At 43.7% G+C, this 13,071-nt stretch overlaps 2 protein-coding genes across 3 annotated transcripts; both read left to right on the forward strand.

Annotated features, from left to right (window-relative positions):
- The first annotated feature begins 831 nt into the window (after nucleotides 1-831).
- LOC146660070 (transmembrane protein 79-like) lies at nucleotides 832-7,691 on the forward strand. Its single transcript, XM_085424107.1, has 5 exons — nucleotides 832-988; nucleotides 4,386-4,916; nucleotides 6,641-6,835; nucleotides 6,911-7,142; nucleotides 7,221-7,691. Exons 2-5 carry the CDS (start codon nucleotides 4,415-4,417, stop codon nucleotides 7,417-7,419), a joined length of 1,128 nt encoding a protein of 375 aa, XP_085280233.1. The 5' UTR covers nucleotides 832-988; nucleotides 4,386-4,414; the 3' UTR covers nucleotides 7,420-7,691.
- Nucleotides 7,692-8,214: 523 nt separating this feature from the next.
- Nucleotides 8,215-12,827, forward strand: LOC146660071 (uncharacterized). 2 transcript variants are annotated; one of them, XM_085424108.1, is made up of 4 exons: nucleotides 8,215-8,568; nucleotides 9,588-9,833; nucleotides 10,032-10,123; nucleotides 10,208-12,827. In XM_085424108.1, exons 1-3 carry the CDS (start codon nucleotides 8,481-8,483, stop codon nucleotides 10,085-10,087), a joined length of 390 nt encoding a protein of 129 aa, XP_085280234.1. In that variant the 5' UTR covers nucleotides 8,215-8,480; the 3' UTR covers nucleotides 10,088-10,123; nucleotides 10,208-12,827. The 2 variants fall into 2 exon arrangements, with proteins under 2 accessions (XP_085280234.1, XP_085280235.1); XM_085424109.1 differs by lacking the exon at nucleotides 10,032-10,123 and having other exon boundaries at nucleotides 8,229-8,568.
- The last annotated feature ends 244 nt before the right edge of the window (nucleotides 12,828-13,071 follow it).

The following is a 13,071-nucleotide window of genomic DNA, read 5'->3' on the forward strand; positions in this document are numbered from 1 at the left end:
AGAAGAAGAAGAAAAGAATGAGGAGGGGCTCTAACTGATAATGAACACAACTACAGGCTTGGAGGTCCTAAAAGTCAGGTATAAAAGAAGCAGTTTGGGGGTTTAGAACACATTTTGTGTAATTATAACAATGTGATTTATGACCCTGTTACAAAAGCACTAATGACTGACCTGCAGCTGAAGCAGCCACACCTCTGTGTGACATCATGAACACCGGAAATTACACCTGTTTTCACCTGCCGCATCTGCAGAATGAGATTTAAATTCTTATGGCTGTTTTTAGCCTTGGTACTCTGAGGGGGCTAAACTCGCGGGAGCTCCTCATGTTTGAGTCTGCAGCAGGTGGGCTTTCTCACCGTCCTCCAATCACAGATCATTTCCACTCCTGAAACTGAAGCAGGCCGAGAAACGTCATCAAAGGTCAGACACCTGGACCTGGTTAGATCTGAGGCTCTGACCCAAACATCCAGACAGCTGATGGTGATGAAGATGTAGGCTTCACATCATCAGTGTGTTAATCCTACCGAGTGCCTCCGCAGAGGCACAGCAACCAGACCGTTTTACTCACTCACCGCTCCGACGAACACCTGCACAAACAAACATCTGCACAAATAAACAAACATCTGCACAAACATCTGCACTCTCAGTGCTGCTGCTCCTGCTCGCAGATGTTCGGAGGAGGAGTGAACATGCTCCCTGTTCTTGCTTCATGAGTAACATCACATTTTTGGCACATTTTTCGTCGCAGTATTGGACGAAAACAAATCAAAGAACATTTAACGCTGTTATTTCAACGTTTTAACGCGTGCGCGGATGTTTAATTGACACTTCTCCTTTAAGAGAGCTTTTCCTTTAACACACCTGACCACACCTGAGCTGGACTTCCGGGTCTTTCACAAAGAGAAGAAACAACAACAAGTCGGCGGAAGAGAGCCGGGACCAGGATTAAAACCAGGATTAAAACCCGGCCCAGGTCTTCAGCGAACAGGTGGGTTTTTTCTTAGTGTGAATTTCCGCTCCGTTAGCATGTAGCCTGTTAGCTCGGAGCTCAGTCACAGTTTTTATCATATTTGATCACAAACGTCACGTCGCCATGTCAACTTGAGACTGCCGTCATGCAATGGGCGGGACTACCGCTACCTGCAGCTTGTGTTTTATTTGTCACAATTTCAAGTTCAAAAAACTTCAGAGCATAAAAACAGAAATTTTTTAACACTCCCGCGCGCGCACACGCACGCATATAAACAGACAGTTGCGTCATATACAAAGCTGCGTGTAAGAGTCTGTATTGATTATTGATCATCAGATCAACACGAAACTTTCACACCTTCGTTCGTCCACTCTGAGCTCTGAGGGAGCCTCAGGAATGGAATAGAGTACGCTTGGGGAGTGTGATCGTGTGTACAACGTCTCTTTATGTCTGTCTCCACGTTGGTTGAGTGTGGAGTAAGTGCATATGAGAGCATGAGGGTGGGAATGGATGTTTGTATCTGTGTGTGCCTGTATGTCTGTGTCTATATGTCAGGTTGGGTGTCAGGGTCATCAGAGAGGATGAGTTTGTCTGGACCGAAGTCCTGCACTTCTAAAATAACAAGCATAAAGCAGAACAACAGGAGACTAAATCTGAGTAAGAACAACACAAAAGCACTCAGAGTTCATCCTGATATCAAAGCCAGAGAATAAAGATGAGTTTGATGTCAGGGCCTGATGTGAAGAAGACCCGATCCCCTCTGTGCTTTCATCTGGACCACAGTCATCCACTGTGCAAACTTCAGAAATCAGAGAGGGAACAAGAAACTAGAAAAGAATAGAATGGGCCTTTATTTTTCAGACTCAACAAAACGAGGTTGTTTTCCCACCGCGGAGCACCCGGGTTTACCTCCATTCTTGCCGGTCAGCTCTTTTTTGCTTCCGAGGCCTCATCGGAGGAAGCAAGCAGGCTTTTTTGTGCTGCTTTGCCGGCTTCGCAGAGAACTGGATCTTCAGGGGCTTTACTCTTGGGCTGCTGCCAGTAAAATACGCTTGAGACTTGTTGGAGCTGGTTTAATCCCCACAACCCCCTGTGTTTACCATCCGGGTTGTCACCTGAAAGCATGGAAAGCCACGGCTCATCACAATAGGAACCCTGATTTACTGTGTGGCTTACTGCACTGTGCGGGCTCTGTTCCAGGCTATTCTACAACTGTCCCGGTGGGTCTCAACATTAAAATGATGTTAATTAATGCCCGCTCAATTGCCAACAAGTCTTATATTTTAAATGACTTGTTCTGTGCAGAGACGCTTGATTTAATGTTTGTCTATGAGACCTGGCAGCGTGAGAATGAAGTCTCACATCTTTTAGAGCTATGTCCCACAGACTGTTCATTTCTCTGTGCGCCTCGGATATCTCGACGAGGAGGTGGAACAAGCTGTAATTTTTAAAAAGACATTTTCATACCAGTTGATTTCTTCGAGCTGTTACAACTCTTTCGAGATGGTTATGATAAAAATTGGAAGAGATCAGCCCATGTACGGTATCTTAATTTATCGTCCACCTGGGTCTGCTGCGTCTTTTCTGGCAGACTTGAAAGAACTTTTAACTTCCACTATTAAACTGGGCAAGGTCATCATTGTTGGAGACTTCAACATTCATGCAGAGGACTCATCAAATAGTACCACTAAGGAGTTCCTGAGCATCATGGACTCTTTTAATTTTGTTCAGCATGTATCAGGCCCTACTCACACTGCTGGGCACACTCTGGACTTGGTCTTCACTTATGGCGTTTCCCTTGACCACTTGAATTTAAATGACGTTGTCTTTAGCCACCATAAGTCAGTCTCTTTTAATGTGTTTGTCAACTCAGAGTCTCTTCCCCAAGATTTTGTTAGCTGCAGGCCCTTTATTGATGACTCTGTTATTTCTAAATTTTCTTCCCTTTTTGATTTTAAAACTTCTTTTGACGATGTTGAGCTCCTTATTAACTCTTTTAATGAACACTGTCTTGCTATTGTCAATCAGGTTGCTCCTTTCAAAGATAGGCATTGCTCTGTTAGTTCCCGCACACCCTGGTTAAATAATCAAACTCGTGGTCTTCGATGCTCCTGTCAAAAAGCAGAGCGTCTCTGGAAGTCCACTGGTCTGGTTGTCCGCTGCTCTCGCCGGCTGGAGTGACCATTGAACCCCCCGGCTTGCTATCGAGCGGGTGGGTAACAGACGTCTCTGAAAACGTCGGCACACTTTTGCAAATGTACGATGTCTTGACAAACCAAGAAGATATTTGTAATTTACACAGCTACTTTCTTGCCTGAAAATATGTTAAGTTTATTTTGCGACCCAGAAAGATTAATAAGACTAATTTCAAAACTTAGTAGCGGCCGCCATTGTTGGCAGCTGAAATTTGGCTATGAATTCTGGGATATGGTGGGATACGAAGGACACACCCGACCCATCCTTCAAATTTGGGGAAATGAAGGACACATTTGTCGGCCGCATTGGGACAGCCTTCGTCGCCTGGCTGTGACGTAGTCGGCCTTCAAATGCGGCCTCCGGAGGATGCAGCCGACGTTTTGGGACACAGCTTACGTTTGGTTGACTCTGTGGAATCCTTTAACCCTGGAGAACCCATGGGGTCAGAGCCGACCCCATGGGTTCTCCAGGGTTAAAAAGCAGTTAAAAACTTTTTTGTTTAAACAGGCCTTCTGCTAATCAACAATTTTGAATTGTTTTGAATTTGCATTGTTTATATTGTCTATTTTATTACTTAATATTTTCTTTATTTTGACCTTTGTGTACAGTGCTTTGTGACTGCCTGTCTACGAAAAGCACTTAATAACTAAACTTTACTTATTATGGGCGCTCCCCGCCAACCTGCCGGAGTTCAAATGTAAATAGTAAATACACGTTGGGAATAAATGACACACAAAAATAGGAAAGGCACACAGCGGAGAGCAAAGAAAAGACTTGGACTGAATGTGTGAGTGTCCTGAGTGATGGGGGTCACACAGGCCATGGCTCAGATGGGTGGGTGGCGTGCATTTGCTAAATCAATCATGAAACTTAGGTGAAGGTAGCATTTTTTTAATCTTTGTGATTCAGAATTTCATGTTGAGAAGAATTCTACATGCTTTATTGTGATGGCAGTGAAAGTGTCGTCTGTTGGGTTCAAACATTGCATCAGATTTCAAAATGATCTTTCACACAGTCTATATAAATGCAGGAAGCCAGGAGGTGGAGAAGGAGGCCTGCATTATGCCTTAGTGATCAACCACATCACACTTGAAGTACTCCAGTGTTTACTCCAGTGTTTCAGCACACACAGGTCGTGAGCTGTGTGTGGCACAGTTCCTTGTATCACCTGTTTACTGTTCACTTGGATTTACCTGACCCACTCTCTGTTCTCTGGCAGGTGCATTTGCTCACAAAACAGGACGCGCCATGATGGAGGACAGCGGAGGGAGGAAGACCAGAGAGGGCGAGGACGAGGAGACGGTGAGCTCAGTCGTGACCGAGACGAGCACGCTGCCGTGGTCTGCAGACAGACAGACGGGTGGACGGACAGGTAAAGCTGACAGGATGAGCGTGAGGTCAGGTGTGTTTCTTCCCGAGGCGTCGAGCTGCACAGAGAGCGAAAGAGAACTGAAGGCAGAGGTGGAGAGGAGGTGCGGCAGAGCGGGTTTAGACGAAGGAGCGGAGCTACGTGAGGATAAAACTAGGGTACACCTGTTGGAGGAGGAGCCCCGAGAGAACCTCCTGCCAGAGAAAGCTGCTCAGGTGTTCAGGCCTGCAGTGACTGCCCTCCACTCCCCCTCCTCACTCAGAGAGTCTGGGCCGCTCCGGGAAATGGAGTCCGAGAAGAGTCCCTTTCTGGGTCCCCGAGGAGTTCCCGAGAACTACAATCAACATTATTACCTGCACGAGGAACTGCGCTCCAATAAACGTAAGTACTAACTCAGAGACTATGTCAGAAAATCACATCACCTTGCATCAGGAGGAAATGGTCAGGGGGTCGGGCACACCTGAACAGAACCACCTGAACCACCTTAAAATCTGTAGATTCTAGACGACGCTCAACTAAAACGACTGGAATGACTTGGATACTTATACATATTAGTGAAACCAGTCCCTGACAATCACAAAAATGCAAATGTTGAGGTTTTTTTGGGTTTTTTTAAAAGTAAAGTAAATTTTTATTTATATAGCACCAAGATAAAATCACAAAGTGCTTCACAGAAGCAGAAATGGACATGAAACCTCAAACAAACAAAATCAACCAAAAACAAGTTTAAACAGTCAAATTTAACACCAAGGTTACTAATGGAGGGTTTAATATAAGAAGCAAGAGGGCCTAGATTTTTAACCACTGGGGGAACAAATTTCTCAGGAGCAAAAACAATGACTTCAGTTTTACCAGCATTTAGTTAGTTGATAATTAGTTGATAATTATCAGCCAGCCGATCTCTAATGGAATCTAAGCAGGACTGCAAGATTTGGAGCTTAGAAACATCAGGTGGCCTAAAAGAGATATATAGCTGAACATCATTAGCATAACAATGATATGAAATATCAGAAAAAGAGCTACAAAGAGCCCCACAGGAGGATCAGAAAAAAAAGTTTTTAAAAATCAGAGGCTGAGGAAGAACTCCCCATTAAACAGGAAGTTGGCTAATGCGTGCTCTGGCATTATCTGCCACCATGGAAGCTGTGGAGAATTGCTTATGCCATCACTCATTTAACCAATCACGTCAGGTTTTGGGACCTTTGGACAGGACAGCCATGCTAGTGCGTCCAAATCATATGACCATTTAAGATGACGTACCAGCAAGATGCAGTCTCACTGAGTCTCCGTTTGTGTTGACAGACCAAGTAAAGCTAGAGTTATGATAAATCATTCTCATTGTGCTTTTTCCTGAATACTGTCGTCAGGTGTAGCGTACAGAGCAGTGGTAAAACTGGATGTTCTAAGGAATGCACTTTCAAGCAAAAACGAACAAACACACCCTTTCCTATTGGTGGAAAAATGCACCACATCAACCAATCAAGAAATGATATGGCAACACGTGCCATTTGTTTGCTTACAAAGAGGGGGAAAGTGGGAATGATTTTGATGTTTAGCATGTTTGAAGTGTGTCTACGGTGTTTGGCTTTTGTTCTTTTTTTGCGTGTCACAGCAGCGAGGTGACGGCTGAATGTCACTGACTGAAATCTCCATGTGGAAAACAGAAGTGATACACCTGAGGTTTTAGGCCTGTGATGAGCTCCTCTGCCTTTTGCTGGACAGAACTCGTTTTTGGAACAACACAAATAATTTGTGTGACATCTGATTGCTTTGTGCAAAAAAACGGCAGAGACTGTTAACAGTTGCACAGAACTTTTATTTTTTCATCACAAGTTCTGAAAATGATTTGTTGAACATGTTTCCTGCTCTGATTTTCTTTTAAGGTTAGTTGTGTCACTACAGTATGTCAAAATGAAAACATGACTGTAAATTCAGACACGTGAAGTTGTGCGTAAAAGACTGATGCCAAACATGGTGAGGGAGTCGAAAACAGCAGGTTCTACCCTGGACTCCAGGGGGTTTAATTACCTGCCCCTGTTTATACACCTGTGCACCTCTGACTGCTGACTCTGCCTCCATTAACTCATTTTTCTCATCTGTGTCAGGAGGGCAGTGCTGTCTCAGTACGGATGTCCTGAAGATGGGCGTGTCTCTGATGGCCTCGGCGTTCTTCTTCCCTTTACTCGTCTGGGGTGGTTTTGTGTTTCTGCCATTTGACGCCCCGCTGCTGGATGGTGCCCCCCTCCGGCTCGTCTACACGCTGCGCTGCTCTGTGTTCGCTGCCACCCCCATCGTCCTTGGTGAGTCACATACCACCGAAAAAGAGATGCAGAATCTCACCTGTCTCACCTGTGTGCGTCTCACCTGTTCTTTAGGTTGGCTTGTTCTGGGCATCTCACGGCTAAGGTCAGGTGTGCTTCGTCCTCTGTTTGATGATGAGATAAAGGAGGCGGAGCTACAGGAAGTCACTGTCCACCAGCGCTTCATCTCTGACTCTGCCTCGCTGTTCCTGATTTACTTCCTGCAGCTGGTCGTTATGGCGATGTACCTTAGCCAGGAGCAGCTGAAGCTTGTGCCGCTCCTGACCATCCTCTTTGCTTTTGGAAGGTGAGGATCCATCCACGATGTGATCAGTCGATAACGACATCGATTGATGAATCTAATGGCGCTTCCGTGTCTACACAGGTTGGCTTACTGGGTCGCTGCGGCATTTGGCAGCAGCATTCGTGGATTTGGTTTTGGCATCTCCTTCCTGCCAAGTATCATCATGATGGGAGCAAACTTCTACTTCATCTTCACGATGGATGCGGCGAGTTCCATTTTCAGTGTTCCCCATGACGAGGCACCGCCTCAACCAGCAGGCCGACAACGGTTTTGGGGATAAGACACAAGCAGTGATTGATGATTGTCATTATCGATTGAAAAGTAAAATCTGTCTTTATTTTGAGGTTTAAATGCTTTAAAATGACCAGGCGTAGCCCTGCCCAGCTGGTGTGCGCGGCTCTTGTTTTTTCCTTTATTAAACTGCTTCCTGTTCTCTGCAGCTTCCTGTTGATCTTTTTTTTCTGTTTTATTTTCTACAATTGTTTTTATGATCAATAAATTAAAGAAAAGAGACTGTAATTTACAAATTTTCACAATAAAAGTTGGAAACTATCACATCGTTTCCTGTCTGCAGTGTTTCAGAATAATGTTGGTACAACAAACCTTTTTTTTTTTTTTTCAAAGGACATGACAAAATATGTGATTTAGGGAATAAAATAAGAAACTGATTATTATTTATGTTACAATTAGATATTTAGATTTTAATTTATATTTATTTACAAAGGTTGTTTTTTTTTGCACACTGCAGCCTGTCAGTGTTGATGATTAATCATCTGCTGCTGTGAAGCTGATTTTTCTAGTTAAACTGGTCAAACTGTCATATGAAATCTGAGCACAGGAAGTACTCACACCCTGACTTCACAATAAAAGGATAATGTTTTTCATTTTGGATAAATAAGAATCTTAAAAATATCGTGAAGTATCAAGAGTCGATCATTTTTGTCCCTCTTTATCAGTATTTATAATTTGATAAGCAGAAATGACACAGGAGGATAAAGGGTTGAAATGTTTGTTGCTCTGAGGCATCGGAAACAGTATGCGTCATTATATATAAACACAGTTTCCGGTGACACAAACTAATGAGATCAATCGCATTGATCAATAATCACGAGATCATTTACGGTTGACAGGAAGCAATTTTCTGTCTTCGCCATTCTGTCTACAGGGAAGCTTTTATTTTGAAGGCTCAGGTGTGTGAGGCTTTTGCAGGTAGACTGCATTTTTTTTTATTGTCACGGACTGAAGGAACTTCCGAGAGCAGCACTGCCATTTGTTCCTGCAAGATCGGCTCATTTACACCACATCCTGCCACTGAAAACGCCAAACAGAGAAGTTTTCTTCATGGAGTCCGTACCTGTGAGGAGGCGGTCCTGCCTGCTGCGCTTCAGAGAGCGCTGTCCGTTCAGGAAGCTCTGCAGACGCACGTACGGTCAGTAATCTCTGTTTAAATAAAGCTCAGTGAAACTGCTTTTGTAATCAGCTTTCAATAAACTTTAACAATAGGTGTGTTTTAACGTCATTAACGTGTTTAACCCTGATGAGGTCATCAGAGGCTGCAGGGCTACTCTGGGAGAGAGGCAGGGCTCACCTGGACAGGTGAGAAGTGTGATATACTTCACCTGAGTAGAAACGCCATAACAGGTCTAAATTAAAGCTGCTGACCTTCAAAACAGATTCGAACTTGATCAAAAATAACTGTGTACACCTGCGTGACAACCACTGTCTTAGCTTTCAGTTCTGGTTTTAACTCCAGTTCTTCTTCTGGTCTATTTTCTTAGGTCCAGCCACAGTTGTGGTTCGGTTACAGTCCACTGTCAGAGGCCATCATTTGTAACCTTCACTAAAGCAGTTTCTGTGCTGTGATGAGCTCTGAAACCTGACTGAAACTCTTCAAATAAGCCATTCCTCTGCAGATGATCTGTTAGCTGTTTGACAACTACTGGCAATGGCAATGTAGCTTGCCATTGCCAGTGTGTGAATGGGTGAATGACTGAATGTAGTGTAAAGCGCTTTGGGGTCCTTAGGGACTGAGTAAAGTGCTATACAAATGCAGGCCATTTACCTTTTTACTCTTTCAAGAAAGTTTGATATAAAGGAAGGTTGGAGATTGGCCTATAATTAGCTAAGACTGCTGGGTCTAGAGATGCTTTTTAAGTAAAGGTTTAACTACAGCCAGCTTGAAGGCCTGTGGTACATAGCCGATTATTAGAGACAGGTTGATCATATTTAAGATTGAAGCATTAATTAATGACAGGACTTCTTTGAGCAGTCTAAAAAGAGTTGTTACAAAGGGCATAAAGCACCTCGAGGTGACTCTTGTTGCGATTTGGCTGAATTGAACTGATTCCATTTCTATTTCCAGTCGTGATTTTGGTCAGAACAGAGAAAGAAATCAGTCTGTCCCAGAGGTTGCTGACTCTTTATCGCCTCCTGTTTCCTGTGGAACAGACATATCAGCAGCAGATTCGTCTCCTATTGATCTACCTTGGAATGATGTCAGATTTTCCTCCACCAAGCAGCCAATGCTTCAGATGTTCCCACATTTGGCCAGGTGTCAGAGTTTCTCTCCTCCTGACCAATCAGACGCAGACACTCACATGGAGGAAGATTTGTGTGCCGCAGAGAACCATCAGAACCACCAGAGTCACCAGAACCAGCAGCAGGACGCAGAGGGCAAAGCAGACAACCATATGGGTGAGGACTGCCTGTGCTTTTAGTTTGAGCCTGCAGAAGCTGAACTGAGGAGTTCAAAACCAGATTTTTAGACCTTTGAAAGGAATCGGTTAGTTTCTGTCTTTTTCTCTTTATTATTTATATTTATGATTTCCTTGGAGACACATGCTAAGCTAAAGGAGCCCAGTTAGCTCATTTAGTGGATTAATTTTTTTCCAGTGACGCATGAATTTTACCCAGACCTCACTGATGTTAACATCACAAATGGACCATAACGTACACTGACTGAGTGGGAAGCCGTGACCGCAGAGGTAACTGCTTCACCCAGGAGCTCAAAGGCTTGCCACTAGTTGAAATCTCTCTGATTTTTGTTTTGTTGCTTCTTCCTGTTTCAGAGCTCGATGATGACGTAGACCCAGAAACCGGAGAGAGAGCACAGGGTTGACCCCACCCCCTTTCTGTCAGGAACTGCTGCACCGCCCACATCACCTACACCTGGGGGAAGAAAGAAGCCTGTTGCACGATCATGACCTAAAACACTGTCAGAATTCTAAAAATGTTTAAAGAGAATCTAGTTTAAAAATGGATTTAGACCAGTAACAGATATATTAGATGACAATAACAGGTAAAGTAACATTTCTATGAAGAAATATGTGAACCTCTTATGATGATTAATAAAGGTAAAATCAGAGTCAGGTGTTTTCAGTTGAGCTGTTTATATTCAATTCAATTCAGTTTTATTTATATAGCGCCAAATCACAACAGCAATAGCCTCAAGGCGCTTTAAGGTGCTTTATATTGTACAGTATTTAAAGAACTATCTATCTGAGTCTGATTTCCACAACATGTTGTGACTCATGACCAGATGAGAAGTGAGGATTTCAGAAAGAGACTTGTTGGTGGTCATTGGGCTGTAAGGGTTCCCAGAAGCTTCCCTACTTTTATATTTTTCATTTGTTGCATCAATCAGCATGCACTTTGTCACTCAGAGAGTAAAAGTCCTGAATTAGCAGCTAAGAACCAAAAACAGGTTCCAAGAACTTTGGCAGTTTGTACTTCCTGCAGCATGGAGTGACCACAGCTACGAAAATGTTCCCACAGTCCAAAAGCATCTATGGTGGGGTCATGGTTTGGGACTGCTTCAGTGCATACAGACCAGAACAGCTCACCATCACTGATGGAATGATGGATTTTGACTGAGAAGCAGGACATCTGCCTGTGGATTGAATCGTGCAGCAGAGACAACAACCCTCAGCTCACAAGGAGAACATTGAAGAAACGTTCACGTGAGGAGATGTGAAGCTCAGAGTCCTTGAGGCTATTGGCCACAGCAGAACCTGGAAGCAAAGGTTCAAATACTTGATATGATACTGGACCAGTCGCCTCAAGATGCTTTGTATTGTAAGTTAGACCATACAATAATTTAACATTGATAACCCCAACAAGCATATGACCCCCTATGAGCAAACACTTTGGCGACAGTGGGAAAGAAAAACTCCCTTTTAACAGGAAGAAACCTCCGGCAGGATCAGGGAGGGGCGGGGCCATTGATTGGTTGGGGTGCGAGAAGGAAGACAGGATAAAGACATGCTGTGGAAGAGAGACAGAGATTAATAACAGATATGATTCAATGCAGAGAGGTCTGTTAACACATAGTGAGTGAGAAAGGTGACTGGAAAGGAAAAACTCAATGCATCATGGGAATCCCCGGCAGCCTACGTCTATTGCAGCATCACTAAGGGAGGATTCAGGGTCACCTGGTCCAGCCCTAACTATATGCTTTAGCAAAAAGGAAAGTTTGAAGCCTAATCTTGAAAGTAGAGATAGTGTCTGTCTCCTGAATCCAAACTGGAAGCTGGTTCCACAGAAGAGGGGCCTGAAAACTGAAGGCTCTGCCTCCCATTCTACTTTTAAATACTCTAGGAACAACAAGTAGGCCTGCAGAGCGAGAGCGAAGTGCTCTAATGGGGTGATATGGTACTTTACGGTCATTAGGGAGCGTTCACCCCATGATCAGAAGGTTGAGGGTTCAAATCCACCGAAGGCTACCTGCGGTATCCCTGAGCAAGGTACCATTCCTACACATTGCTTCCTGGGTGCTGGATTGGCTGCACACTGCTTCACTGAGTGAATCGGTTAAATGCAGAGAGTAATTTCCCTACAGGGAAAATCCAGTTTTGAGATCCTTCCCAGACACCTTAACGCCCACTCACATCTAGGTTTCACAATGAGGTCACCCGAAACCCTGGCTGATTGTGACCCACACCCGTTTTCACACCTTGGGTTGTGTGATTAGGTAGAGGTTTATTAGGGGGTCCATTGTCCCTCTTGGCAGATTACTCCCACAGGGCTTAAATCTGGGACTCTCCACTACTTGACCCTTAGAACTGAAAAAGCTTGTTGGATGAGAGGTGAAATGTCTTAAAGCAACTTAAAGAAGTCCAGACGCTTTTCTTTCCAAGCTCCTTAGACTACGATAACCTGGATGACTGAGAACCTTCACAGACATACTGGGGAAAGTATACAAAAAAAAAAAGATAAGATGGGGCCTGATTGAATCAGTTATGATTAGTATCATCAGTAAATAAAGTAGCAGGTCTGACTGGATTCTCTTTAAATGCTTTTAGGGCTTGTTTAGGTTTAGGAAGGTTTAGGTCGTACTACAGAAAGAGAGGAAAATGTTAAAGGCTTTAATCTTTTTACTGCAACAGAAACACCTCCATTAATTGTTTGTCTGTTTTACAAAGAACCTGAAACCTGAATCAGGTTTTGTTTTGTGTACAAGAAGTGTCACTCATCTGCTGCAGGTAAAGCCGCACTCAGACATCAGTATAAAAGGTTCTGCTGTCCCTGTGACAGAGTATTGGCACCAGGGCATGGCATTCAAAAGGAAAGCTTTTGTGTAAGAAGCACATGAATGCAGTCCAGGCAAGAAACTTGCAACATGTCAGAGGACGATGTGACCTTTGACCTGCTGACAATAAATTTTTTCCCACAAAGTTCTGACTTTCCCATCCCATAACATCTTTCCTCAGAATGTGACCGAGCTTTTGATTTTTCTAAGATTATTTAACTTCCAGTTTGAAAACATGAAGTTCCCGGTGGCTGATTTCTGGTCAATAAAATGATCGATTTATCTGATTTTAACATTTTGTGAGGTGATAAAATAAAAAGGTGATTTCTGTGGTGCAGATTTAATAATTTCCTTAGGGATCAGCATACTTTTTTAGTATGCTGATCCCTAAGGAAATCTTACTTT

The sequence above is a fragment of the Rhamphochromis longiceps genome, linkage group LG11, assembly GCF_057381845.1.
Source record: "Rhamphochromis longiceps isolate RC_006_pf linkage group LG11, R_longiceps_female_GT1.1, whole genome shotgun sequence".
Lineage (NCBI taxonomy): Eukaryota > Metazoa > Chordata > Actinopteri > Cichliformes > Cichlidae > Rhamphochromis > Rhamphochromis longiceps.